Below are 27,749 nucleotides of genomic sequence, written 5' to 3' on the forward strand. Positions count from 1 at the left end.
CGGTAAGTTTAGTATGTCAGCTCCCTACATTTAATCATAGATTTAGAGCATCTGATATTTAGCTTAGGAAGCAACTGTGACAACTTGAAAATACAATTCAAATATAAGGAATACACATTTTAATATATTGGAGCAGGTGTAAGAATGGTCTACTTCAATTTTCTTTCTTGTGTGGCACATGCTACCTACAGAGTTAAGCGAGTTGAACTGATCATCTTCCATCAGCATGCCCTGTAATCCTGCAGCTCGCATCCCCTAACGGCAGAGATCTCTCGCGCTGTGGGAAAACCTCGTGTAAATACTGGAGGATCACTGTAAAGACGTCTTCTAACTGGTCGGGAGGACCGCCCCCGGCCCCTTCTTGGTTGCTGAGACCCCGACCCGAAGGTCGGCTCGCGAGGCGCCCCCTCTAGCCGCAGGAACTTGGATCCCGCCATCCGCCCGCCCGCGGAGAGCGGCGCCCCCTGTCGTCCGGTCGAGGAGGCGGCGCCCGCTCCTGGGAGGCCGGGAACATGGCGGGGCAGCCCGCGACCCCGGCCACACCGCCGCCCAACCGGGACGGAGCAGCGCCCAACGTGGTGGCGCGGATCTCGCAGTGGGCCGACGACCACCTGCGCCTCGTCCGGGTACTGCAGGCCGGGCGGTGGTGGGCGCGGGCCGCGCAGCGCCAGGCTGAAGGAGACGCGTCCTGGGGGAGGCCCGGGCAGCGGCGGAGGGCCGCCGGGTAGGGGCGGCGTGTGCGGGGCGGCGGGGGCGCGCCGCCTGGCGGGGCTGCCGCGACCCCATCACTGCCTTGACCGTGCTGGGCGCCGGGATGCCTCCGAGGGGAAGCTGCAGCCCAGCGCTGGGCGCCAGCGGGGCCATTGGAGCAGTTGGGGAGGGGCGGGCAGTTTGAAAAAGGCGGGGCGTCGCAGGCGACCAGGGGAGAGAAGATTGTGACTAAGCCCTGGTGGTGATTTCTTTCTTTGTAACAAAGAATCAAGGGGGCTGCCTGCTTCGTGGATGATGTGGAAATTGCTGAAATGGAGGAGTTGGGATCAATGATTTGTTGGGGAAATCTACAGAGCTTTTTGCAAGGTGAAATTGAAGATGCCTATTAGACTTCTAATGGAGATGTGTGAACTTGAAGGTGGTCATTAGACTTCCCAACGTAGCTTAGGTGTTCTAGGCAACTGGATACAGGAGTCATGTCCTGAAGGGAGATCAGAACGGGAATCTGGGAGTGGGCTGCATAATACCTTAAGTATTTAAAGTGTAAATAAACCTTATAGTATTTTAGTATTATTATAGAAAACTTCTAGTATTCAAAGCTTGGATGACTTCGAGCGAGTCAGAAAAGCTGAAAAAGCTCTAGGACTGAGACCTGAGGGAGTCTCTAACATTTAGAATTTGGAGAGTGAAAAGGAGATCAGCAAAGACTCGGAGGGAACAGACAGAGGGGAAGAGGAATATCAGGAAAACCAAGTGTGCTAGAAGCCAAACGAAGAGAATGTTTTCAGATGGGAGAATTCTGCTGAGAAGTTGAGTAGGCTCATTATGTTTGCAAATACTTGGCAGCCAAAGTGCCAGGACCATGTCTATTTTCACTCACCAGGACTGCAGCTCAATGCTGAGACCGCAGCTCACTCACCTGCAGCTCAGTCCTGAGAACAGTGCCTGCCACTTAGGTTAAACATAAATATGTTTAACATTAATGAATTGTATACATATATGTGTGTATATGTGTACACAGAAACACGGATGTTAATTGACAAGGCCTTGGTTCTTCCAATTAAGCAGGAAGAGATGCACTGGTTAATTTCAAATAAAAAAATAACCTCATCAGGATTGGGAGAGCAAACAGTATTTAAATTAGTGTATGGATGTTTTATTCCAAATAATACAATCACAGAATGTACTCTTGTATATATATATACTATACATATAATCATCTCTTATATGCTTAGTTGTGTTTATTGAAGGAAAGCACGTTAGATTACCACTGTTGGTGAGGGAGTTGCAGGATCCTTGTTAAACTTTAGATCGATTTCAGTTTAAATGAAATACATTGCTATGATTTTCCTGACTGTTTGCCTCATCTGTTTCCCAAGTGCTGTGTTTTATGGTATCGGTAATAAAGTTTTCTAGTAAATACTTTAATTCCACCTGCAGACTTAGGGTTATGGAGTTCCTATGGGCCTTGCACAAACAGTATTAATATTAGACTGATTCATTCAAGGGACTCATGGTTAAAGCAATACAATCAATAGAAAACAGTACAGTATTATGTATATAATTACTGTGTGTACTAGATTGGGAGAAAAAGGGGAAGATTAATGGGTGGTGGGCAGTTGGTTTTTTTGGAAGAAGTGGGCCTTAGTTGAAGGATAAGCCTTATTTGAGAAGTTAGGTATAAGGGATGACTTTTTTTCCTGCCTTCTATTTAGTACTTCCAGTATTGTGAATAATAATTAGAATTAATCATAAAATCTCTTTCTAAAGAACATCAGCACTGTAATGGCCATGGCCGGAGTAATGTTACTTCTAAGAAGTGTTCGACTGGTAAGTTAAAAAATTAAGACATTATGATAAGCACTAGACAGTTAATTTCTCTCACTTCAGATGATTTTTATCTTAACATGGGTATCATTTTGTTATTCATATTAGAAGCTTTTAAATAACATTTTAGAACAGTGAACGTACTTTAAGATGTTGGTTTAAAAATAACACATCCACAGGGTTTTATGGAAAGAATTGCACAACCTGTTGTTCCATAATGACTTTTCTTCATGCTTGAAATAAATAATCACTAAATTTGCATTTTAGATGCTGAAGAATATCTCAAAAATGTTTTTTGTAGCGGTTTTAGGTTTAAATTGAGTTATGTCCCTTTGAACTAAATAATTTATGCTTATTTAGTGTGTTTTTTTGCCCTTTCAAAAAGTATTTTAATAACAGACATTTTGGAAATGTATTTGATAATTCAGGATTTACAAGTACTTTTAATATACTTGTAAATGTTATGAACTGGAATAGACATATTGCTTCTGTATATATTTATTTCCTATACTTATCTCTATATTGTTTTGTATTATCATTGACTACACCTTGTTACCATACTACATTTTTTCCAACTGTTGCCTTTACACCCAGACTCCGATTTCAGAACTTTTGTCTTTTTTCCCTCTTTTTTTTTAACACCTTGAACTCACTTTTTTAAAGCTGAGATGTAATTGTCCTATAGCGCTGCCTAGGTTTAAGGTGTCCAGTATAATGATTTGACTTACATACCTCAGGAAATGATTACCACAGTAAGTTCAGTGAACCTCCATCATCTCATATAGATACAAAATTAAATAAACAGAAAACAATTTTTTTCCTTGTGATAAGAACTCTTAGGATTTACTTTCATGTATAACAACTTTCATGTATAACATACAGTATTATTAATTATATTACTCATGTTGTACATTACACCCCTAGTATTTATTTATCTTATGACTGGAAGTTTGTATCTTTCAAGTTCTCCCTCCCTCCATCTCCTACCTCTCATAACTGCAAATCTGATATGATTTTTTATGAGTTTGTTTTTGAAGTAAAATTGACCTACAACACTGTTACTTCCTGTTACACAACATAGTGATTTGATATTTCTATACTTTTCAAAATGATCACAAGTCTGTCACTCTACAGAGATTCTGCATAATTACTGACTGTATTCTCCATGCTGTACGCTTCCTACCTGTGACTCACTTATTTTATAACTAGTCCCATAAAGACTTTGTAGTGTACTTGCTAAGAGCAGGATACTTTTCCTCCATAATCACATTAATATTTTTGCATCTAATAAATTTAACATTTTTGTAGTAATTTCTAAAATCCAGTTAACATTCATGTTTATCTCTTGAAAATATCCTTTGTAGCTGTTTTTTCTCCCAGTCTTAAGTTTCAGTCAAGGATCATGCACTGTATTTGGTTGTCATGTCTCTTTGGTCTCCTTCAGTCTAGACTTTTACGCCCACTTTAATTTTTGTCTCTCATGACACTGTGATTTTGAAGAGGCCGAGTTAGTCTTAGAGAATCTCCCGCAGTCTGGATTTGTGTTTCCGCCATAGATTTAGTGTGAACAAGAAGGTGATGGAGTATGCTGCTTCCTGTTATGCTGCATCAGGAGACTCACAGTGTCTGTCTGTCTGGAACATTATCACATCTAACATAATTAATAACCAATTAGCATCATCTAATATCCAGACAATATTAAGAATTCTTTGATTGTTTCAATGGTGTCTTTTTTTAAAAAAGTAGGTGATCTGTTCAAAGCAGGATTCTAATGGTCCATATATTGTATTTGTTATATCTGTCTCATTTATTTTATAACAGTCTATACTCCCACTCATTTTTTTTCCCCATAAGCCATTTATTTTTTAGAATAACCAAGTCATTTATCCCATTATTAATGTTCCACATTCTGGATTTGTCTGCTATAATGTTTTTCTTGTTTGGAAAAAAATTTTTTTAATGTTTAGACCAACTTTACTATCTTAGAAAGTTGGTTACTAGTTTATCCTTCTGCCTGTTACGAGGCTCTCACCCAGCCATGCTTATGAATTAAGCTTGTTTCTATAGTACTGTTAATGTGAAAGACACAGGTATAAAATGTTGAGTAACTCCAAGGTGTTAGGTATTTAAATAAATTCCTAATGTTGGCCTTTTTGGAGGGAAACAATTTCTCCTATGAGATTGAAAAATGAGGGCAAGAAACTTGTTGATTAGTAGTCTAACTTAAATGGCCTCAGTTTTGTCTAGGTTCTCACAGGAGTTGCTGCTGTTGCTGTTTAGTTGCTAAATTGTGTCCAACTCTTTGTGACCCCATGGACTATAGCCTGCAAGGCTCCTGTGTCTGGCATTTCCCAGGCAAGAATACTGGAGTGGGTTGCCATTTCCTTCTCCATCTCCCAGAGTACCTGTATGAATAGATAGTACATTTATAGAATGAGATAGTAACTTAACCAGTAAGATAGTAAGTTTAACCAGATTTGTGTAGTGCCAGGCACAGCTGTATGCTCACTGCTTCTTGATAAATTGTGTCACATTTTAAGGATGTAAGCTTTTCTAAAAGTGAGGAGTCTGTTTAATGTTCTCTATATAGTAGTCTCAAATAGTAAAACAATGACTAAAGGTTTCTAAAAATGTGCTTATAAACACCTCTGTTAAGTCTTTTAAAAATATTATTATAAAATTAAGAACCAAATTAAAAATGTTCAGTGGTTATGTCTTCTTTGAAATGTTTAGAGAATATAACATGCTTAATTTTAAAATGAAAATAGTAATAAAATATTATACTTTTCTCCTTGTAAATCAACAGACATCAAAATTCACACGTTCTTCAGACATTCCAGTAGAATTTATAAGAAAGAATGTTAAACTACGAGGCCGACTACACCGAATAACTGAGAATGGTTTAGAGATTGAACATATTCCCATTGCTTTACCTGCTATATCTTCATGGAGAAGTAAGTAAGGCACAAAAATAATAGCACTAAATAACTATTTTAAAGTTCCTGTATTAGAAGTTATTTTAAAATAGCAAAAAAAAGTCATTTTAATTTTTAATAACTCTCCATTGTCTATGAGAGAAAGTCCAAACTCTTAACTTACACAAATGAACTATTTATTATTTTATTTAATTAATTAATTTATTTTAATTGGAGGCTAATTACTTTAAAATATTGTGGTGGTTTTTGCCATATATTCACATGAATCAGCTATGGGTGTACATGTGTTCCCCATCCTGAACCTCCCTCATACCTCCCTCCCCATCCCATCCCTCAAGGTCATCTCAGTGCACCAGCCCTGAGCACCCTGTCTCATGCATCGGACCTGGACTGGTGATCTGTTTCACATATGATAATATATTTGTTTCAATTCTGTTCTCTCAAATCATCCCACTCTTGCCTACTCCCACAGATTCCAAAAGTCTGTTCTGTACATCTGTGACTCTTTTACTATCTCACATATAGGGTCATTGTTACCATCTTTCTAAATTCAATACAGTATTGAATTGGTATATTGGTGTTTTTCTTTCTGACTTACTTCGCTCTGTATAATAGGCTCCAGTTTCATCTACCTCATTAGAACTGATTCAAATGCATTCTTTTTAGTATCTGAGTAATATTACATGAAATTAAAAGACACTTGCTCCTTGGAAGGAAAGTTATGACCAACCTAGATAGCATATTAAAGAGCAGAGACATCGCTTTGCCAGCAAAGGTCCATCTAGTCAAGGTTATAGTTTTTCCAGTAGTCATGGATGTGAGAGTTGGACTATAAAGAAAGCTGAGCACCAAAGAATTGATGCTTTTGAACTATGGTGTTGGAGAAGACTCTTGAGAGTCCCTTGGACTGCAAGGAGATCCAACCAGTCCATCCTAAAGGAGGTCAGTCCTGGGTGTTCATTGGAGGGACTGATGTTGAAGCTGAAACTCCAATACTTTGGCTACCTGATGTGGAGAGCTGACTTATTTGAAAAGACTCTGATGCTGGGAAAGATTGAGGGCAGGAGGAGAAGGGGATGACAGAGGATGAGATGGTTGGATGGCATCACTGACACAATGGACATGGGTTTGGGTGGATTCTGGGAGTTGGTGATGGACAGGGAGGCCTGGCATGCTGCAGTTCATGGGGTCGCAAAGAGTTGGACACGACTGAGCAACTGAACTGAACTGAACTGAATATTCCATTGTGTATATGTACCACAGCTTTCTTATCCATTCGTCTGCTGATGGACATCTAGGTTGCATCCATGTCCTGGCTATTGTGAACAGTGCTGCAATGAACATTGGGGTACACATGTTTCTTTCAATTCTGATTTCCTCGGTGTGTATGCCCAGCAGTGGGATTGCTGGGTCATATGACAGTTCTATTTCCGGTTTTTTAAGGAATCTCCACACTGTTCTCCATAGTGGCTGTACTAATTTTCATTCCTACCAACAGTGTAAGAGGGTTCCTTTTTCATCACACCCTCTCCAGCAGTTATTGTTTGTAGACTTTTTGATAGCAGCCATCCTGACTAGTGTGAGATGGTACCTCATTGTGGTTTTGATTTGCATTTCTCTGATAATGAGTGATGTTGAGCATCTTTTCATGTGTTTGTTAGCCCTCTGTATGTCTTCTTTGGAGAACTGTCTGTTTAGTTCTTTGGCTCATTTTTTGATAAAGTCAGGTATTTTTCTGGAATTGAGCTGCAGGAGTTGCTTGTATATTTTTGAGGTTAATTCTTTGTCAGTTGCTTCATTTGCTATTATTTTCTCCCATTCTGAAGGCTATCTTTTCACCTTGCTTATGGTTTCCTTCATTGTGCAAAAGCTTTTAAGTTTAATTAGGTCCCATTTGTTTATTTTTGCTTTTATTTCCATTGCTCTGGGAGGAGGGAGGATCCTGCTATGATTTATGTCACAGAGTGTTTTGCCTATGTTTTCCTCTAGGAGTTTTATAGTTTCTGGTCTTATATTTAGATCTTTAATCCATTTTGAGTTTATTTTTGTGTATGGTGTTAGAAAGTGTTCTAGTTTCATTCTTTTACTAGTGGTTGACCAGTTTTCCCAGCACCACTTGTTAAAGAGATTGTCTTTTCTCTACTGTATATTCTTGCCTTCTTTGTCAAAGATAAGGTGTCCATAGGTGCATGGATTTATCTCTGGGCTTTCTATTTTGTTCCATTGATCTATGTTTCTGTCTTTGTGCCAGTGCCATACTGTCTTGATGACTGTAGCTTTGTAGTATAGCCTGAAGTCAAGCAGGTTGAATCCTCCAGTTCCATTCTTCTTTCTCAAGATTGCTTTGGCTATTTGAGGTTTTTTGTATTTCCATACAAATTGTGAAATTATTTGTTCTAGTTCTCTGAAAAACACTTTTGGTAGCTTGATAGGGATTGCACTGAATCTATAGATTGCTGGGTAGTATACTCATTTTCAGTATATTGATTCTTCTGATCCATGAACATGGTATATTTCTCCATCTATATGTGTCATCTTTGATTTCTTTCATCAGTGTTTTATACTTTTCTATATATAGGTCTTTTGTTTCTTTAGGTATATTTATTCCTAAGTATTTTATTCTTTTCATTGCAATGGTGAATGGAATTGTTTCCTTAATTTCTCATTCTGTTTTCTCATTGTTACTGTATAAGAATGCAAGGGATATCTGTGTGTTAATTTTATATCCTGCAACTTTACTATATTCATTGATTAGCTCTAGTAATTTTCTGGTAGAGTCTTTAGGGTTTTCTATGTAGAGGATCATGTCATCTGCAAACAGTGGGAGTTTTACTTCTTTTCTAATTTGGACTCCTTTTATTTCTTTTTCTTCTCTGATTGCTGGGGCTAAAACTTCCAAAACTATGTTGAATAGTAATGGTGAGAGTGGGCATCCTTGTCTTGTTCCTGATTTTAGGGGAAATGCTTTCAATTTGTCGCCATTGAGGATAATGTTTTCTGTGGGTTTATTATATATGGCTTTTATTATATTGAAGTATGTTCCTTCTATTCCTGCTTTCTGGAGGGTTTTTATTATAAATGGATGTTGAATTTTGTTAAAGGCTTTCTCTGCATCTATTGAGATAATCATATGGTTTTTATCTTTCAATTTGTTAATGTGGTGTATCACATTGATTTGCAAATATTGAAGAATCCTTGTATCCCTGGGATAAAGCCCACTTGGTTATGATGTATGATCTTTTTAATATGTTGTTGGATTCTGTTTGCTAGAATTTTGCTAAGGACTTTTGCATCTATGTTCATCAGTGATATTGGCCTGTAGTTTTTTTTTGTGGCATCTTTGTCTAGTTTTGGTATTAGGGTGATGGTGGCCTTATAGAATGAGTTTGGAAGTTTACTTTCCTCTGCAATTTTCTGGAAGAGTTTGAGTAGGATAGGTGTCAGCTCTTCTCTCAATTTTCGGTAGAATTCAGCTGTGAAGCCATCTGGTCCCAGGCTTTTGTTTGTTGGAAGATTTCTGATTACAGTTTCGATTTCTGTGCTTGTGATGGGTCTGTTACGATTTTCTATTTCTTCCTGGTTCAGTTTTGGAAAGTTATACTTTTCTAAGAATTTGTCCATTTCTTCCAAGTTGTCCATTTTATTGGCATATAGTTGCTGATAGTAGTCTCTTATCATCCTTTGTATTTCTGTGTTGTCTGTTGTGATTTCTCCATTTTCATGTCTAATTTTGTTGATTTGATTCTTCTCCCTTTTTTTCTTGATGAGTCTGGCTAATGGTTTGTCTATTTTATTTATCTTCTCAAAGAACAACCTTTTAGCTTTGTTGATTTTGGCTATGGTCTCCTTTGTTTCTTTTGCATTTATTTCTCCCCTAATTTTTATGATTTCTTTCCTTCTCCTAACCCTGGGGTGCTTCATTTCTTCTTTTTCTAGTTGTTTTAGGTGTAGAGTTAGGTTATTTATTTGATTTTTCTCCTGTTTCTTGAGGTAGGCTTGTATTGCTATGAACCTTCACCTTAGCACTGATTTTACTGAATCCCATAGGTTTTGGGTTGTTGTGTTTGCATTTTGATTCATTTCTATGCATATTTTGATTTGTTTTTTGATTTCTTCTGTGATTTGTTGGTTATTCAGAAGTATGTTGTTTAGCCTCCATATGTTTGTATTTTTAATAGTTTTTTTCCTGTAGTTGACATCTAATCTTACCGCATTGTGATCAGAAAAGATGCTTGAGATGATTTCAATTTTTTTGAATTTACCAAGGCTAGATTTATGGCCCAGGATGTGATCTATCCTGGAGAATGTTCCATGTGCACTTGAGAAAAAGGTAAAATTCATTGTTTTAGGGTGAATTGTCCTATAGATATCAATTAGGTCTAACTGGTCCATTATATCATTTAAAGTTTGTGTTTCCTTGCTAATTTTCTGTTTAGTTGATCTATCTGTAGGTGTGAGTGAGGTATTAAAGTCTCCCACTATTATTGTGTTACTGGTAATTTCCCCTTTCATACTTGTTAGCATTTGCCTTACATTCTGTGGTGCTCCTATGTTGGGTGCATATATATTTATAATTGTTATATCTTCTTCTTGGATTGATCCTTTGATCATTATGTAGTGTCCTTCTTTGTTTCTTTTCACAGCCTTTATTTCAAAGTCTATTTTATCTGATATGAGTATTGCTACTCCTACTTTCTTTTGGTTTCCATTTGCATGAAATATCTTTTTCCAGCCCTTCACTTTCAGTCTGTATGTGTCCCTTGTTTTCAGGTGGGTCTCTTGTAGACAACATATATAGGGGTCTTGTTTTTGTCTCCATTCAGCCAGTCTTTGTCTTTTGGTTGGGGCATTCAACTCATTAACACTTAAGGTAATTATTGATAAGTATGATCCTGTTGCCATTTATTTTGTTGTTTTGGGTTCGAGATTATAAACCTTTTCTCTTGTTTCCTGTCTAGAGAAGATCCTTTAGCATTTGTTGAAGAGCTGGTTTGGTGGTGCTGAATTCTCTGAGCTTTTGCTTGTCTGTAAAGCTTTTGATTTCTCCTTCATATTTGAATGAGATCCTTGCTGGGTACAGTAATCTGGGTTGTAGGTTTTTCTGTTTCATCACTTTAAGTATGTCCTGCCATTCCTTTCTGGCCTGAAGAGTTTCTGTTGAAAGATCAGTTGTTATCCTTATGGGGATCCCCTTGTGGGTTAATTGTTGTTTGTTTTTCCCTTGCTGCTTTTAATATTTGTTCTTTGTGTTTGATCTTCATTAATTTGATTAATATGTGTCTAGGGGTATTTTGCCTTGGGTTTATCCTGTTTGGGACTCTCTGGGTTTCTTGGACTTGGGTGGCTATTTCCTTCCCTATTTTAGGAAAGTTTTCAACTATTATCTCCTCAAGTATTTTCTCATGGCCTTTCTTTTTGTCTTCTTCTGGGACTCCTATGATTCAAATGTTGGGGCATTTCACATTGTCCCAGAGGTCACTGAGGTTGTCCTCGTTTCTTCTAATTCTTTTTTCCTCTCTGCTTCATTTATTTCCACCATCTATCTTCCACCTCACTTATCCTATTTTCTGCCTCAGTTATTCTACTGTTGCTTCCCTCCAGAGTGCTTTTGATCTCAGTTATTGCATTATTCATTATTGATTTACTCTTTTTTATTTCTTCTAGGTCCTTGTTAAACTTTTCTTGCATCTTCTCAATCCTTGTCTCCAGACTATTTATCTGTAACTCCATTTTGTTTTCAAGATTTTGGATCATTTTTACTATCATTATTCTGAATTCTTTTTCAGGTAAGCTCCCTATCTCCTCCTCTTTTGTTTTGTTTGGTGGGCTTTTATCATGTTCGTTTACCTGCTGAATATTTCTCTGCCTTTTCATCTTGTTTAGCTTGCTGTGTTTGGGGTGACCTTTCTGTATGCTGGAAGTTTGTGTGTTCCTCTTTATTGTGGAGGTTACTCCCTGTGGGTAGGGTTGGACAAGTGGCTTGTCAAGGTTTCCTGGTTAGGGAAGCTTGCGTTGGTGTTCTGGTGGTGCAGCTGGATCTCTTCTCCCTGGAGTGCAATGAAGTGTCCAGTAGTGAGTTTTGAGGTGTCTGTGGGTTTGGTGTGACTTTTGGCCACCTGTATTTTCGTGCTCAGGGTTATGTTCCTGCATTGTTGGAGAATTAGCCTGGTATGTCTTGCTCTGAAACTCATTGGCTCTTGGTTGGACCTTGGTTTCAGTGTAGGTATGGAGGCTTTTGGATGAGCTCTTGTCGATTAATGTTCCCTGGAGTCAGGAGTTTTCTGGTATTCTCAAGTTTTGGATTTAAACCTCCTACCTCTGGCTTTCAGTCTTATTCTTACAGTAGCCTCAATTCTTCTCCATCCATACAGCACTGATGATAAAACATCTAGGTTAATGCTGAAAAGATTCTCTACAGTGAGGGACACCCAGAGCGGGTCCCAGAGTTTCATGGAGAAGAGAAGAGGGAGGAGGAAGATATAGGTGACCAGGAGGACAAGAGGGGGAATCCAAAGGGGAGAGAGCAGTCTAGCCAGTAATCAATTCCCTATTTGCTCTCCAAGTCTGGAATACTCAGAGAGGTTCACAGAGTTCCATAGAGAAGAGAAGAGGGAGGAAGGAGATAGAGGTTACCAGGAGGAGAGGAGGGGCAGTCAAAAGGAGAGAGACCAGTCTAGCCAGTGATCAGTTCCCTAAGTGTTCTCCACAGCCTGGAACACCCAAAGATATTCACAGAGTTAAGTAGAGAAGAGAATGGGGAGGGAGGAGGTAGAGGTGACCTGGGGGAGAAAAAGGAGAGTCAAAAGGGGAGAGAGCAATTAAGCCAGTAATCACACCCCTAAGTAAAAATGGGTACTGAAGATTGGATTCTTAAAGGTACAAAATTGATAACAAATACCAAAAAGCAAAGATTAAAAATCTAGAGTAGAAGTTAGATTCTCAAAAATACAGTATTAAAAAAATAAAACAAAATCACAAAAGTTATAAAATATATATATATATATATGAAATTTGCTTTAAAAATAGGGTCTTTTTTTTGCAAGGTAATAGGTTTTAAAAATGAAAATTAAAGGAGTAATAAAGAACTTAAAAATTAAAAAATGACAATAGTAGAATCTTTGGCTGCAGAGAATATAATCAGTTTGATTTCGGTGTTGACCATCTGGTGATGTCCATATGTAGAATCTTCTCTTGTGTTGGAAGAGGGTGTTTGGCTATGACCAGTGCGTTCTCTTGGCAAAACTCTATTAGCCTTTGCCCTGCTTCATTCCGTACTCCAAGGCCAAATTTGCCTGTTACTCTAGGTGTTTCTTGACTTCCTACTTTTGCATTCCAGTCCCCTGTAATGAGAAGGACATCTTTTTTGGGTGTTAGTTCCAGAAGGTCTTGTAGGTCTTCATAGAACCGTTCAGCTTCAGCCTCTTCAGCGTTACTGGTTGGGGCATAGGCTTGGATTACTGTGATATTGAATGGTTTGCCTTGGAAACGAACAGAGATCATTCTGTCGTTTTTGAGATTGCATCCAAGTACTGCATTTCAGACTCTTTTGTTGACCATGATAGCTACTCCATTTCTTCTAAGGGATTCCTGCCCAGAGTAGTAGAAATAATGGTCATCTGAGTTAAATTCACCCTTTCTAGTCCATTTCAGTTCGCTGATTCCTAGAATGTTGATGTTCACTCTTGCCATCTCCTGTTTGACCACTTCCAATTTGCCTTGACTCATGGACCTGGCATTCCAGGTTCCTATACAATATTGCTCTTTACAGCATTGGACCTTGCTTCTATCACCAGTCACGTCTACTACTGGGTATTGTTTTTGCTTTGGCTCCATCCCTTCATTCTTTCTGGAGTTATTTCTCCATTGATCTCCAGTAGCATATTGGATACCTACTGACCTGGGGAGTTCCCCTTTCAGTATCCTATCATTTTGCCTTTTCATATTGTTCGTGGGGTTCTCAAGGCAAGAAAACTGAATTGGTTTGCCATTCCCTTCTCCAGTGGACCACATTCTGTCAGACCTCTCCAACATGACCCTCCCATCTTGGGAGGCCCCACACGGCATGGCTTAGTTTCACTGAGTTAGACAAGGCTGTGGTCCATGTGATCAGATTGGCTAGTTTTCTGTGATTATGGTTTCAGTGTGTCTGCCCTCTGATGGAGAAGCTCTACAGTCAGCAAAAACAAGACTGGGAGCTGACTGTGGCTCAGATCATGAACTCCTTATTGCCAAATTCAGATTTAAATTGAAGAAACTTGGGAAAACCACTAGACCATACAGGTATGACCTAAATCAAATCCCTTATGATTATACAGTGGAAGTGAGAAATAGATTTAAGGGACTAGATCTGATAGATAGAGTGCCTGATGAACTATGGATGGAGGTTCGTGACATTGTACAGGAGACAGGGATCAAGACCATCCCCATGGAAAAGAAATGCAAAAAAGCAAAATGGCTGTCTGAGGAGGCCTTACAAATAGCTGTGAAAACAGAAGCGAAAAGCAAAGGAGAAAAGGAAAGATATAAGCATCTGAATACAAAGTTCAAAGAATAGCAAGGAGAGATAAGAAAGCCTTCCTCAGCGATCAATGCAAAAAATAGAGGAAAACAATAGAATGGGAAAGACTAGAGATCTCTTCAAGAAAATTAGAGATACCAAGGGAACATTTCATGCAAAGATGGGCTCAATAAAGGACAGAAATCGTATGGACCTAACAAAAGCAGAAGATATTAAGTATAGGTGGCAAAAATACACAGAACAATTGTACAAAAAAGATCTTCACGACCCAGATAATCACGATGGTGTGATCACTCACCTAGAACCAGACATCCTGGAATGTGAAGTCAAGTGGGCATTAGAAAGCATGACTATGAACAAAGCTAGTGGAGATGATGGGATTCCAGTTGAGCTCTTTCACATCCTGAAAGATGATGCTGTGAAAGTGCTGCACTCAGTATGCCAGCAAATTTGGAAAACTCAGCAGTGGCCACAGGACTGGAAAAGGTCAGTTTTCATTCCAATCCCAAAGAAAGGCAATGCCAAAGAATACTCAAACTACAGCACAATTGCACTCATCTCATACACTAGTAAAGTAATGCTCAAAATTTTCCAAGCCAGGCTTCAGCAGTACATGAACCATAAACTTCCAGATGTTCAAGCTGGTTTTAGAAAAGGCAGAGGAACCAGAGATCAAATTGCCAACATCTGCTGGATCAATGAAAATGCCAAGAGAGTTCCAGAAAAACATCTATTTCTGCTTTATTGACTATGCCAAAGCCTTTGACTGTGTGGACCACAATAAACTGTGGAAAATTCTGAAACAGATGGGAGTACCAGACCACCTGACCTGCCTCTTGAGAAACCTGTATGCAGGTCAGGAAACAACAGTTAGAACTGGACATGGAACAACAGACTGGTTCCAAATAGGAAAAGGAGTACGTCAAGGCTGTATACTGTCATCCTGCTTATTTAACTTCTATGCAGAGTACATCATGAGAAACGCTGGGCTGGAAGAAGCACAAGCTGGAATCAAGATATTTCTCAAGCTGGGAGAAATATCAATAACCTCAGATATGCAGATGACACTACCCTTATGGCAGAAAGTGAAGAGGAACTCAAAAGTCTCTTGATGAAAGTGAAAGAGGAGAGTGAAAAAGTTGGCTTAAAGCTCAACATTCAGAAAACTAAGATCATGGCATCTGGTCCCATCACTTCATGGCAGATAGATGGGGAAACAGTGGAAACAGTATCAGACTTTATTTTTGGGGGCTCCAAAATCACTGCAGATGGTGATTGCAGCTATGAAATTAGAAGACGCTTACTCCTTGGAAGGAAAGTTATGACCAACCTAGATAGCATATTGAAAAGCAGAGATATTACTTTGCCAACAAACATCCGTCTAGTCAAGGCTGTGGTTTTTCCAGTGGTCGGTCATGTATGGATGTGAGAGTTGAACTGTGAAGAAAGCTGAGCGCCAAAGAATTGATGCTTTTGAACTGTTGTATTGGAGAAGACTCTTGAGAGTCCCTTGGACTGCAAGGAGATCCAACCAGTCCATCCTAAAGGAGATCAGTCCTGGATGTTCATTGGAGGGACTGATACTGAAGCTGAAACTCCAATATTTTGGCCACTTCATGCGAAGAGTTGACTCATTGGAAAAGACTCTGATGCTGGGAGGGATTAGGGGCAGGAGGAGAAGGGGACGACAGAGGATGACATGGCTGGATGACATCACCGACTCGATGGACATGAGTTTGAGTGAACTCTGGTAGTTGGTGATAGACAGGGAGGCCTGGTGTGCTGTGATTCATGGGGTTGTAAAGAGTTGGACACGACTGAGCGACTGAACTGAACTGAATAGTATAATATGTCTAGGAATTTCTCTGGAGCTGTTGAGGGCAATGGGGTCAGTTCAGTTTCAGACAGGTCCTTGTTCCAGCTTATACTTCCCAAGGTCTATATGTCCCTTCCAGTGTAGCCAATGCTAACTACAGGGTTTTAATCTGTTGCACCTGTCACTTCCAAAGCGGTTCCCTCTTGTTTGTTTATTTTGGCTTCCTCTGTTTGCAAGTCTCTTCAGTATCTAACTTCTGCCCTGACCCAAGAGGGCGAAGGTGGTCATTTATTTAGGCTTACTTGTTCAGTTGTGCTGTGGGGAGGCTGGAACACTGCAAACAAATATCACTGGTGTGTGTGGGGAGTGCTTGCAGTGACTTGGCCACACTGGGTTTGTCCCCACTGATGGTGTGTGTGTGCTTTCCCATCTACACTGCTCAGGCTCTAGGTTGCTCTGCAGGGGAACTGTCTAAGGTGGGCCCTGGGTTGCGTGCACTTCCTATGTCTAAGCCACTCAGGTTCAGGTTCTTGGGTACTCCACAAAGGCACTCAGTTGGGCCAGTGTTTTGTGCCCTTCCCAGGTCCGAGCAGTTCAGGCGACCAGGTGCTTGTCGAGCGCACACTCCCCATGGGTGGCGCATCTTGTCACCTCCCCTGTCCCAGCCGCTCGGTTTCCTGGGTGTGCAGCGGGAGTGCCATCTCAGGTGTGCTGTGTGTCTCCTCTGGGGAGCTGATCTCTGGCTGCGACCCCTCTGGCGGATGTCAACCGTCCAGGATCCCAGGAAGATTTGGTTAGCAACTGGGAGCCTGCTCACAGTTTGGTAGAGGATGCCGTCTCTGGGGCCAAGTTTGCCCCTTGCCTTCTGGCTCTGGCTGGGGCCCGCCTGCCTCCCTGCCTCCGGCGGGGATGGGCCAGTGCACTGCTGGCTAGCTCTCCTCTGGTATTCGCTCAGTCCTTTGTTCTGTGAGTGGCCTGGTGGTGCCGTAGGTTAGAGGTTTTTGTGGGAAAGTTCTCTCTCTCTCTCTCTCTGCTCTTTGTTTTTTTTTCTCTCTGGCTATCCCACAGTTTGGGTTGCTATCTCATGTTAGCTCCCTCAGATTGCCCTCAGGGCATTCAGGCCCGGTCCTTACCCTAAGCAGTGCAGCCTGAGCCTCGCTGTTCAGCCCCCGCTTGCTGGTGGCAAATGCAAGCGTCTGGGGTACTTCTTCACTGGGAGTTGCTGTTAGGGGCATAATCTATGGGTTTTATTTATTTATTTTTTCCTCCCAGTTATGTTGCCCTCTGAGATTGCAAAACTCCCCAGGATGGGTCTCTGTCCCTAAATCTTTTGTCTCTCTTTTTATCTTTTTATTTTGTCCTACCTCCTTTCGAAGACAATGGATTGCCTTTCTGGGTGCCTGGTGTCCTCCGCCAGCGTTCACAAGTTGTTTTGTGGTATTTGCTCAGTGTTCAAATGATCTTTTGATGAATTTGTCGGGGAGAAAGTAGTCTCCCCGTCCTATTCCTCCACCATCTTAGGACCGCCCCCCACAAACGAACTATTTAATTTGGTTCCAGATTTCTTTTCTTCCTTCCCTCCTTTTTTCACGTAGCTACTCAGGCATTCAAACATTTATTCCACAAATACTGAACACACATTATGTTCTAGGTCCTAGCTAGCTGTACATGCTGAGTGAAACAAACAAGACCACTCTACCCCTTGGAGCTTACAGTCCAGGTGGAAGATGGGCAACAAAAAAATGAAAAATTGTCCTAAGGGCTATGAAGAAAAGGATCAGGGTGTAGGATGAGCATTACTGGAGCTTTTAAGAAGAGGAAATCCACATATATGGTGGTCAGAGAAGGCCTCATCAGAGGCCTAGAGAATGGGAAGGAGCTGGCTAGGAAGAACATGCGTGGGGATGAGCCCGGCTCTTTTGGTAAGGCACGTGAAGGCTCATGTGGCTGGAGCATAGGGAAGAAGGGGACAAGAGACACCAAAGAGGTTGGAGAATTGGGCAGAGTCCAGAGCTTGCTGCTGCAATTCCCTTTTCTCCCTGCTTCTCAGCAAAGACCACAGCCACACAGACCTTCCTGCTGCTTCCATGTGTTCTCACGCCCTGGGCATAGATCTTTTCCAAGTGCCTGAGCGTCTGTGGATTCTTTTTGTTTGTTTTTTCTCTTTTTCTTTACTGTGTGGCATGTGTCATCTTAGTTCCCCAACTAGGGATTGAACCTGTACCCCCTCCACTGCAAGCATGGAGTCTTAACCACTGGACCACCAGGGAAGTCCCAGTCTGTGGATTCTTTAGGTTCTAGCTCAAACTTCAGCTCTTTTGTGAAGCTCTCCTTAACTCCCAAGCAGAACTGGCCTCTTTCTTTCCTATGCCCCAAGCAATTTATACATACTGCAATTACAGTACTAAAACACATTTTCCTGTAATTATGTATCTAGGTTTATATCCTTCTATTGAACTATGAGCCCCTAGTGGGCAGGGAACTTTTCTTATCTAATTATTCACAGTCCCTAGAAAAATAATTTTTAGCCAACAGAGACTTGGCAAAATTGTCAAATGATTTAATTGAGTCATATTTAAAGATCTCCTTAATATTATTTTAATGTTTTAAAGAAAGTTCTTATTTCTTTACCCTGAGATGAATGAATCTCACTCTTCAATTGACATATGGCTATAAAGGAATAAGGTTGATTTTTTTTACCTCAAGCACACCTGACATGATTGATTTTATTTCTTAACAAATCAAGCAGAACTTACACAATTTACAACAGTCATTTGAATGACTGTTGTTCCCTAAAGAAAGATTACTTGGGATGTTTATTTGTTGGCCATTTCAGCTCTAAGCATGGTTTATACTTCTCAGTTGTTGTAATAATGCAGTAGTAATTTAAATCTCTCCTGTCGGAAATAGTGATGATTTTTTAGTGCTTAGACAGCAAGGCCATCGGTGCATCGCACAACTCCAGGGTTGGTATTCACCAGGTATCTGTCCTGAAAGGTGTGCAATGCCACAGCACTTTAATTGCTATATTAGAGTGCTATAATTGCTATAATATTAGTGTATTATTAGTATATACATCAAATAATAATGTTTGTCAACTTGGTACAATCAAAATTTTAAAGCTAAAAGGAAACTTACTTCCCCTACTTATTTTAATATTTTCTATAGAAGTTAAAGGTCATTTATGCAGCCATCTCCGTAACAGTTGATGGAGCTAAAGATAGAAAATAGATTCTTTGCTACCCAGTCCACAACTTTGTGTATTGAGTTGCAAAAATTAAAGAAACAGACACACTGACAGATGCTAACCAGTACAAATGTAATGATAGTGTTAATACTTTTTGTAACTGACATAAATTGTTCATTTAAAAAAATCTTTATTTATTTGGCTACGTCAAGTCTTAGTTGGGGCATGCGGACTCTAGTTGAGGCATGCAGGCTTAGTTTGTCCCACTTAGTCATGTGGGATCTTAGATCCCTGACCAGGGATTGGACCTGTGTCTCCTGCATTGCAAGGCAGGTTCTTACCAGAGAAGTCCCCAAATTGTTCATGTTAAAGAGATCAATTTGCATTTACATTGGTTAAACCTGTTTACCTATAAAACAGTTATAGAATCTAGAAGTTGCTTTCCAAGCACTATTTTGAATGACATAATAAGATGTTAGAGCATAATCTTGTTCATTTAAGAATAGCTATTAATTGAAAGCTCCTTATGTTCCTTTCACTGTTTTTACTACCTGGTCTATAGGATAGAGATGGACTTTTGATTTTATTGTAAGGAGGGCTAAGATTCAGGCCCCCCAGATTGAGGCCATTCTAACCAAATGGTTGGGCTCAGATAACTACATCAGAGTAGTCTGTGTGGCGTAGTTGAATGTGTTTGGTGTAGAGAGCTTGTGTTCTGTTTCCAGTTCAGCCAATGGTTTCCACCACTATCAAACAAGAGAATCATCACATTTCCAAGACTCCTTCCTCATGACTATTTTGTGATATCCTTGCCTTCCATGATCTTATCTTTGGTTTATATGATGAGGCAAACACACAGAGCTGAAAATTTTTATGAAGTGAAACTCTTAGAACACTTCATTTCTTCAGTAGATGTTTACTGAAGACCTGCTCTATTCTGCAGTTTCAGTATACAGTGGCAAACAATGGATGTGAGCCTACGGTAGTCAGAAAACCTGCAGTCTAGTGATACCATTTCAAAGCTTCTCCTATTCCTAATAGTAAATTTTACCATTTACCTAATGGTAAAAAATAATCTTTTTGATATATGTGATATATCTCTCTCATGAAATTGTCCACTGTCATGAATCCATTTATAATATTTATTTATTCAGTCATTTATTATTTCTGTTGTAAGGTTGTGGAATCTGAGTTCCCAGACCAGAGATTGAACCCAGGCTTCCATAATGAAAGTGCAGAATCCTAGCCGCTAAACCACCAGGAAACTTCTTGATTTTTAATATTCTATAAATCTAGGGGATGAATCAGTTGTTTTGGGATCAAGTACTATCTTTCTAAAAACCTTAGGAATATTAAGTTGTGAAGTTTCCTACCCATCTGATAGAACATAAATGTAACAAAGTCCTTAGTGGCGGTTTACCTGAGTATTCATCTTATGTCTGCAGTTTTCTCCAGGTGCCCATGGTCTTTCCCTTACTTGACATGCTCACTCCCATTCCTCCCTGTGCCTCTCTGTGTTCATTCTGCAAAACCCAAGCCGTATACTTTTCGTGGAGTGCTGTTGGGCTCCTCCACTGGAGCCCGTTTTGCTGTGCCCTTACAATCCTTGGCATTGTGTCGTCCTACCCAGTATGAATTAGGTTTTTTAAAAGTATATATGTAAAAGATTTATTGAAGAGCTGGAAAGACAGGGATTCACACAAAGCTAAAATTAGAAATCATAAATATTAAAAGTAACCTCTCCTTTTTCAAGAAAACATCAATTGTTTGGGCAAAAATATTTGATGGATATAACTTACCTTATTCAGTAGATTAGCTTCTGGAAAACTTATGTTTACATTGGTATTGACCATATCATATTTTAAATGCTTAATTGGGACTTTGCTAATTTTAAAGGAATCCCATGACCTTTGTTGAAGTGAAGAATTAGGACATTAATACTCAAGGTTGATAGTGTTGATTAGATTCATGTTTTTGGTCCTAAAGATTTGGTTTTAAAGACTAGAGGATACTTTATTGAAAGACAGTTGGTGTTGATGGTAGCATTAAAGGGCTGAAGAGAGGCCTCAGAATCTTTATACTTCCCTTCACTCATTAGGTATTTCATCTAATGATTTCATCTAATCTTTATTATATGTGTTCTGCCTTAATAAAATTTGTGAATATACTGTATCACAGAGTTTTCTAAGGACATAATCCTCCTACTTATACCTTTTGAAACTTCTCTAACTGAAGCTCTAGGACAAGTTTCAAGAAACCCAAGCCTTAAAGAAAATGATTTTCTATCATCAAATAATATCATGAGAAACTTCTGGGATATCTTTCTGAACTCAAGTGTTACTTTTCCCTAGCAATTAAATGGACAAACTTTATACTTTCAACTATCAATACTTATATAAGAGTATAATATATGTTAAATGTATCATTTCTTTTAAAAAAAGCATTAACTTTTTTTTTTTTTTTTGCCAGCCATTTTCCCTTTTTGGAAAGTTGTAAACTTTTTCTAAAATAAGATCCTATTATTAAAGTTCAATTGGTAAAAATTTTATCCAGAGTTTGCCCAAACAAACTTTCTTAATGCTATGTTGTTGTTCAGTCATGTCTGACTCTGTGACCCTAATGGACTGTAGTATGCCAGGCTCCTCTCAGTTCAGTTCAGTTCAGTTGCTCAGTCATGTCTGGCTCTTTGCGACCTGTGAAGTCCAGGCTTCAGTCTGTCAGGCTCCTCTGTCCTCCACTATCTCCCAGAATTTGCTCAAATTCATGTTCATTGAGTCAGTGCTTCTATCTAACCATCTCATCCTCTGCTGCCCCCTTCTCCTGTTGCCCTCCATCTTTCCCAACATCAGGGTCTTTTCCACTGAGTCGGCTTTTCTTATCAGGTGGCCAAAGTATTGGAGCTTCAGCTTCAGCATCAGTCCTTCCAATGAATATTCAGGGTTGATTTCCTTCAGGATTGACTGGTTTGATCTCCTTGCTATCCAAGAGACTCTTCTCCAGCACCACAATTTGAAAGTATCTTTCTTTAGCGCTTAGCCTTCTTTATGGTCCAACTCTCACATCCATACATGACTACTGGAAAAACCATAGCTTTGACTATATAGACGTTATTACTTGGAATATAAATTGATAAAATCCTATCTGGAAATCAGTTTTATAAACTGTATAAAAATAATGTTGACATTAATATTTATTGAGTTGGGAAAACAGCCTCAATAAATTAAGTGAAAAAGCAGTTTATACGGTTTTATTGATAGTAGGAGCCTATATTATTGAACGACATGACTTGTAGCTTTATGTGTATGTGTACATAGAAATAAATCTGGAAGATTTTTTTTTAAAAAAAGATAAATTGGTTAAACCCCACATCCTGTTCTGGATCTTACTGAAATTAGTTTTTTAAATTATTCCATCTATTACCTACTTGTATTGTTTTAAAAGACAAGTTGACTATAGAAATAAATGGATCTACATCTAGAGAGTCTGGGTATTTATAAGTAACATATCCAGTTGTGTTTTGAAGCACAAATGACTTTGGAATTTGCTTTTGCAATTGTGATATTAAAGGTAAACTCTTCTACCTAACCTTTTTAGAAGAACCATGTGGCGTTTTGCTGATTAAGTTGGCTGGAGTAGAACTTACTGAAACTGGGAAGGTGTGGTTACAAAAAGAGCTAAAACCTTCCCAAGTACTATGGTTCCAACTTCTTGGAAAGGAGAATTCAGCACTCTTTTGCTACCTTTTAGTGAATAAGGTAAGTAGTGTGAAGAAAGAACTAACAATATTTTATTCTTATTATTTATACATAAGTGAAAAGTGAAAGTGTTAGTCATTCAGTCGTGTCTAACTCTTTGTGACCCCATGGACTGTAGCCCAATATATAAACACATTAATTAGAACCTTGATTATATAATGAAACAGGTTTTCTTTTGTCTTTTGTAACTACTACTGCTAGTGATTATATATAAGGAACCAGGTTTCATATATAAATTTTTCTATAAAATTTGTTTATTATAGAAAATGTTTATATGTTTATTACAGAAAAATAAAAAATTAAGAAAAAGTAAAAAACTTCAAATTATTAATGACTGGCTATTGCTTATTTAAAGAGTATCATATATTTATTTATGGACAAGTGTATTATATCACACTTGTTATAAACCACTTGTTGAGTGTGGTGTCAACTGGTAGTTGCAAAGAGCAAGGATGTTTTCTGAAGGTAAATATTGCTCATTCTGATCCAATACCTTGTAGAAAGGTATGACTTAACATGTAAGTCTTTGAACTCTAAAAGCATTGAGCATATTTAATATTACTGGACATATTTAAATGGAGCCTATTTAAGTACTATTTACTTTTTTTAAAAAAAATACTGTTTATGATCCATAGTCATTGCTTTAGAATTTCCTTACTTTTGTGATTGACCATAGCCATTCTGTCAGAGAAGGCAATGGCACCCCACTCCAGTACTCTTGCCTGAAAAGTCCCATGGACGGAGGAGCCTGGTAGGCAGCAGTCCTTGGGGTCGCTAAGAATCGGACACGACTGAGCGACTTCACTTTCTCTTTTCACTTTCATGCATTGGAGAAGGAAATGGCGGCCCACTGCAGTGTTCTTGCCTGGAGAATCCCAGGGACGGGGGAGCCTGGTGGGCTGCTGTCTATGGGGTCACACAGAGTCAGACACGACTGAAGTGACTTAGTATAGCATAGCATAGCCATTCTGTAACTGGGAATGCCACAGAGCCTCATTGCTGTTGCTCTGTTACTGTCTTGAGTTCTTCAATGTGCCTTCCTCCAAATTTCTTTTGGTGGACGATTACTGAAAAAAGGACATGGCAAAATGAAATAGTTGAAACGTTAATATGAAAGAATTAAGAATTGTTTTTTTAACTTACATTATTATGACAGCATTAAGGGTAGTTTTTCTTTTAAAGTTCTTTATTATACTACAAGTGAGAATAATCTGAAGAAAAATAATAATCTCACACTAAAGTGATTAGAATGGTAACCATTTTAATTATAAAAAGCTTTCTGAATTAATAGAACACCTAATGAAATCCATTAATCTTTGCATGTCCAGGTCATATTCAGTTCTTTCAAAATAAGAATTATCCAACCTTGATTGGTTGAGGCATCTATATTTAACTAAGTTGATAATACAAAATTATATAAAAATCCCAAAGGCCTTATTCAAATATTAACTTCTCTTTTAAATTGAGAAGTATGTATTATTTATTCTCAAACCCCGCTATGGAATCATTTTATTCCTATATAAAGGTGGGACTCTGAGTAACCAAGTGGAAAAGCTGGTATTGAAGTCCAGCTCCTTGGGGCTCCTGAGCCCGAACTTTACCTTTTCTGTCATTACCTTATACCAGACTATACGAATATTTCAGTATTTATTTCTGTTGAACTTTTCTGTAGTGTGAGGTTGAATTTTAATTATTCTCATTTTGGTTCAGCTCATTAAATTTAAAAGATTGAGACAAATATGATATACCCTTTAAAACTGTATTTATTAGCTGCTTATCATCATGTACCAAAAGTTACTGCATTTAAAGAAACAAAAGTTTCCTATATTCTTTTAATCTTAGAAAATGTTTACTACTTTAAACCTTTAGTTTTCACATTAAAAAATTTTAACTGTGAATTACTTGTCTAATGAAGCTATAAAATTTCTAACACCTTGTTAAAATTAATCTTATATTAAAATCCCAGAGGGACTATGGAAACAGCTAAGCAGGATCTCTTTTACACTGTAAATTAGTAAGGGGAAAAACGTTCCCATTTATCTGGTTTCACTAGGCAGTGAGGTATAACTAAAATTTCTTGAAGTTTGAAGATTCAAGGGCCAGGGCTATTTTTATGTTCATTATTTTATGGGCCATCTTTTAAAAACATTCTTACATGCCAGGCCTTGCTAAACACTGAAATTCTGAACCTAATGTAACAGTTCTGTGATGCTTCAGTCCATTTTGCATTTGTCTACTTTTTAGTTTTGTTAATTTCTTTTGCTGTGGCCTCCTGTCATTTTCCCTAACTGGTGTGTGCTCCATTCTCTATTCAAACATCAACCAAAAAATCAAAAATCTCTTTTCATACTTTATCGCTTCTACACACTTTTGAGTTAGGTGACCAGTGAACCTGTGGAGAGCTATGTGTTATAAAAGAGTCAGTTGTCTTTGAGCAAAAGTTTCATCTAGTAATGAAATTCTTGGATTTAACATTAGCTGTTTTAAGCTCTTAAGGACCCCTTTGCATATATATGTATATGTATGTGTGTGTGTAAATATATATATATGTATATTTTGTGGCTATACCACATGCCATATGGGAGCCCTACCAGGGATCAAACCCATGCCCCCTGCCGTGGAAGCACGGATTCTTAACCTTTGTGCCACCATGGAAGTCCCATCATTTATATTTTTGACTTTTCTCTGGAGGACTCAAATTGCAGATTGACTGATTTTAAACTAAATAAGGTACTATGGGTATATTAGTAATTTTATTAAATAATTGGTTTGTGTTATTTTATATTCAAGGGTAGATTTTTTAGTGTGAATCTGAATGAAGAAATCCTGAGAAGAGGTCTTGGCAAAACTGTTCTTGTTAAGGGGTTAAGTCATGATTCTAAAATCTACTGGAGAATTCACAGAAATTTACTTAAAGCTGAATTAACAGCCTTAAAAAAAGGAGAAGGAGTATGGAAGGAAGACTCTGAAAAAGAAAGTTATTTGGAAAAACTGAAAGGTTCCTGGAGAGAAATATGGAAAAAAGACAGTTATTTTAAAAAAAATGGATCAGATTTCAACTTGAAAAAAGAAAGTTATTATGACAAATTTAAAAGGTCTTATGAAACATGGAAAGAGACCGTGAATAACTACTCGTTAATACTGAAGTTCAGAGAGCTTATGAGTCGCATACACTTTCGTAGAAAAGAATGAAATATTCCAAGCTGTCTGGAGGTGACCTACTCCAAAAAGAATAAAACGTGTAATTATAATGGATATTTTTCATTGAGTTGAAATGGGAAATTTCCCCAGAAGATCAAAGTTGCATTCTAATGGTATTTAAATATTTAAGAGATGATTCTTTGTACATGTAATATCAGAGTAATGTAAATAAATTGTGATTAATATAGTATGGTTTTAAGAAGAATGAAACACTCCATAAAAGTTACAGGTTGGGCTTCCCTGGTGGCTCAGTGGTAAAGAATCCACCTATCAATGCAGAAAACAACTAAGCCTGTCCAGCACAACTACTGACCTGTACTCTAAAGCCCAGGAGCTGCTACTACTGAATCCCTGCGCCCTAGCGCCTGTGCTCCTCAACAGGAGAAGCCACCACAATGAGAAGCCCATGAACTACAAATGAGAAAAGCCTGAGCAGCAGTGATGACCCAATGGAGCCAAAAAAAAAATTTTTATCAGGTTGAAGGAGATATACATATAATGATAGTACATGAAGAGAAAGTTTAACTACTGGCCATTGTATTATTTTAGTCATTTGGGGCAGCCATATTTAGCTTTTGTTGAAAGACAGTATTTGTTTATTTTGCTGGTTTTTTCAACTTTGATTACTTATAATAAAGGAACTCTTTAGGCAGCATGTCTGAGGCTGCTCTTTCTTTTTCACTGCTCTCTAACTGCTTGTGAATTTGGGGCAGAGCCACAAGGGAAGGTCACTTAGACCATTTCTAGTAATAAAGAGTAGCTTATTTCCACCTATTGTTAGATGAGGGGGACAGTCCTGAGAACAAAAGCACAAAAGTGTTGAGGATGGCAGCACAGAGACGGGAAAGAACAGGGATGCCTTCTGACATTGTCAAGATCCCGAGGACTTGAACTCTCTTGCCTCCCAATTTCTCATTATGCAAGGTAATATATTTCTTTCTTTTTTAGAGCCAGTTTGAGTGGCTTTGAGGATGTGGCATACAAAAACATGTACTTGCTGCTAAAATCTTCCTGACATTATAAGCTTCTTTCAAAACACCAGCAGTGATCTACTCACAGGGTCTCCAGAAGTTTTTCCTAACGGGTTGCAAAGCAACTGACCAAAGTCAGAGGACTCATCTGGTCCTCTTCATTCTGACTCCTATCAGAATCCGTGATTTAGAAGGGGAAGTTTACTGCTGCTACCTGATTAAAGCAGGAAACTGCTGCTTCTGGGATAAAACATAGCAAGGTAGCATTTTTCTGGTGGTCCAGGGGTTAAGAATCTGCCTGCCACTGTGGGGAACGTGGGTTCCATCTCTGGTCTGGGAAGATTTCACATGCTGAGGGGCAACTAAGCCCCTGTGCCACAACTACTGAACTTGCACTCTACAGCCCTGGAGCCGCAACTACCGAAGCCTGTGACCGAAGCGAGGGAAGAGCCCTCACTCACCACAACCGGAGGAGGCCCTCACCTAGCAGTGAAGACCCAGCACAGCCAAAAGCAATAAATAAATACTGTGTTTTTTTTTTTTTTTTTAATAAATGTAACCTAAAAAAACCACACACACAACAAAGTAGATTTCCCAACATTTTCTAATTAAACAACATTAATTTTTAGTGAGGTCTCAAATCTTCCAAAGTTCTTTTTGTGTGCGTAACTTTATTTCATCATCTTTGGGGTAGGATAGGAAGTTATGTGGTAGATTTTGTTACCTGGATCTAATGCCTCAATAGCTTTCTATTTTGTTTTAAGGGAATGTGTTATTTTTGTTTACAGAGATGTTAAGATTTTTATTTACAGAGATGTTAAACTAGT

At 38.7% G+C, this 27,749-nt stretch overlaps 1 protein-coding gene across 3 annotated transcripts; it reads left to right on the forward strand.

Moving 5' to 3' along the window:
• Positions 1-496: 496 nt before the first annotated feature.
• On the forward strand, positions 497-26,608 carry C1H3orf33 (chromosome 1 C3orf33 homolog). 3 transcript variants are annotated; one of them, XM_002684988.7, is made up of 6 exons: positions 497-626; positions 977-1,077; positions 2,482-2,541; positions 5,345-5,492; positions 22,590-22,750; positions 25,541-26,608. In XM_002684988.7, the coding sequence occupies exons 3-6, from the start codon at positions 2,497-2,499 to the stop codon at positions 25,940-25,942; spliced, it is 756 nt and encodes a 251-aa protein (XP_002685034.2). In that variant the 5' UTR covers positions 497-626; positions 977-1,077; positions 2,482-2,496; the 3' UTR covers positions 25,943-26,608. The 3 variants fall into 3 exon arrangements, with proteins under 3 accessions (XP_002685034.2, XP_005201837.1, XP_059744826.1); XM_005201780.5 differs by lacking the exon at positions 977-1,077; XM_059888843.1 differs by lacking the exon at positions 497-626 and having other exon boundaries at positions 887-1,077.
• The last annotated feature ends 1,141 nt before the right edge of the window (positions 26,609-27,749 follow it).

The sequence above is a fragment of the Bos taurus genome, chromosome 1 (genome assembly GCF_002263795.3).
Source record: "Bos taurus isolate L1 Dominette 01449 registration number 42190680 breed Hereford chromosome 1, ARS-UCD2.0, whole genome shotgun sequence".
NCBI lineage: Eukaryota > Metazoa > Chordata > Mammalia > Artiodactyla > Bovidae > Bos > Bos taurus.

Bases quoted from the DNA above. Each gene is read 5' to 3' on its own strand.
- C1H3orf33 (XM_005201780.5), top strand. From the start codon at position 513: ATGGCGGGGCAGCCCGCGACCCCGGCCACACCGCCGCCCAACCGGGAC. The intron at 627-2,481 runs GTACTGCAGGCC...CTCTTTCTAAAG, and splicing joins ACCACCTGCGCCTCGTCCGG to AACATCAGCACTGTAATGGC. The intron at 5,493-22,589 runs GTAAGTAAGGCA...TAACCTTTTTAG, and splicing joins TGCTATATCTTCATGGAGAA to AAGAACCATGTGGCGTTTTG.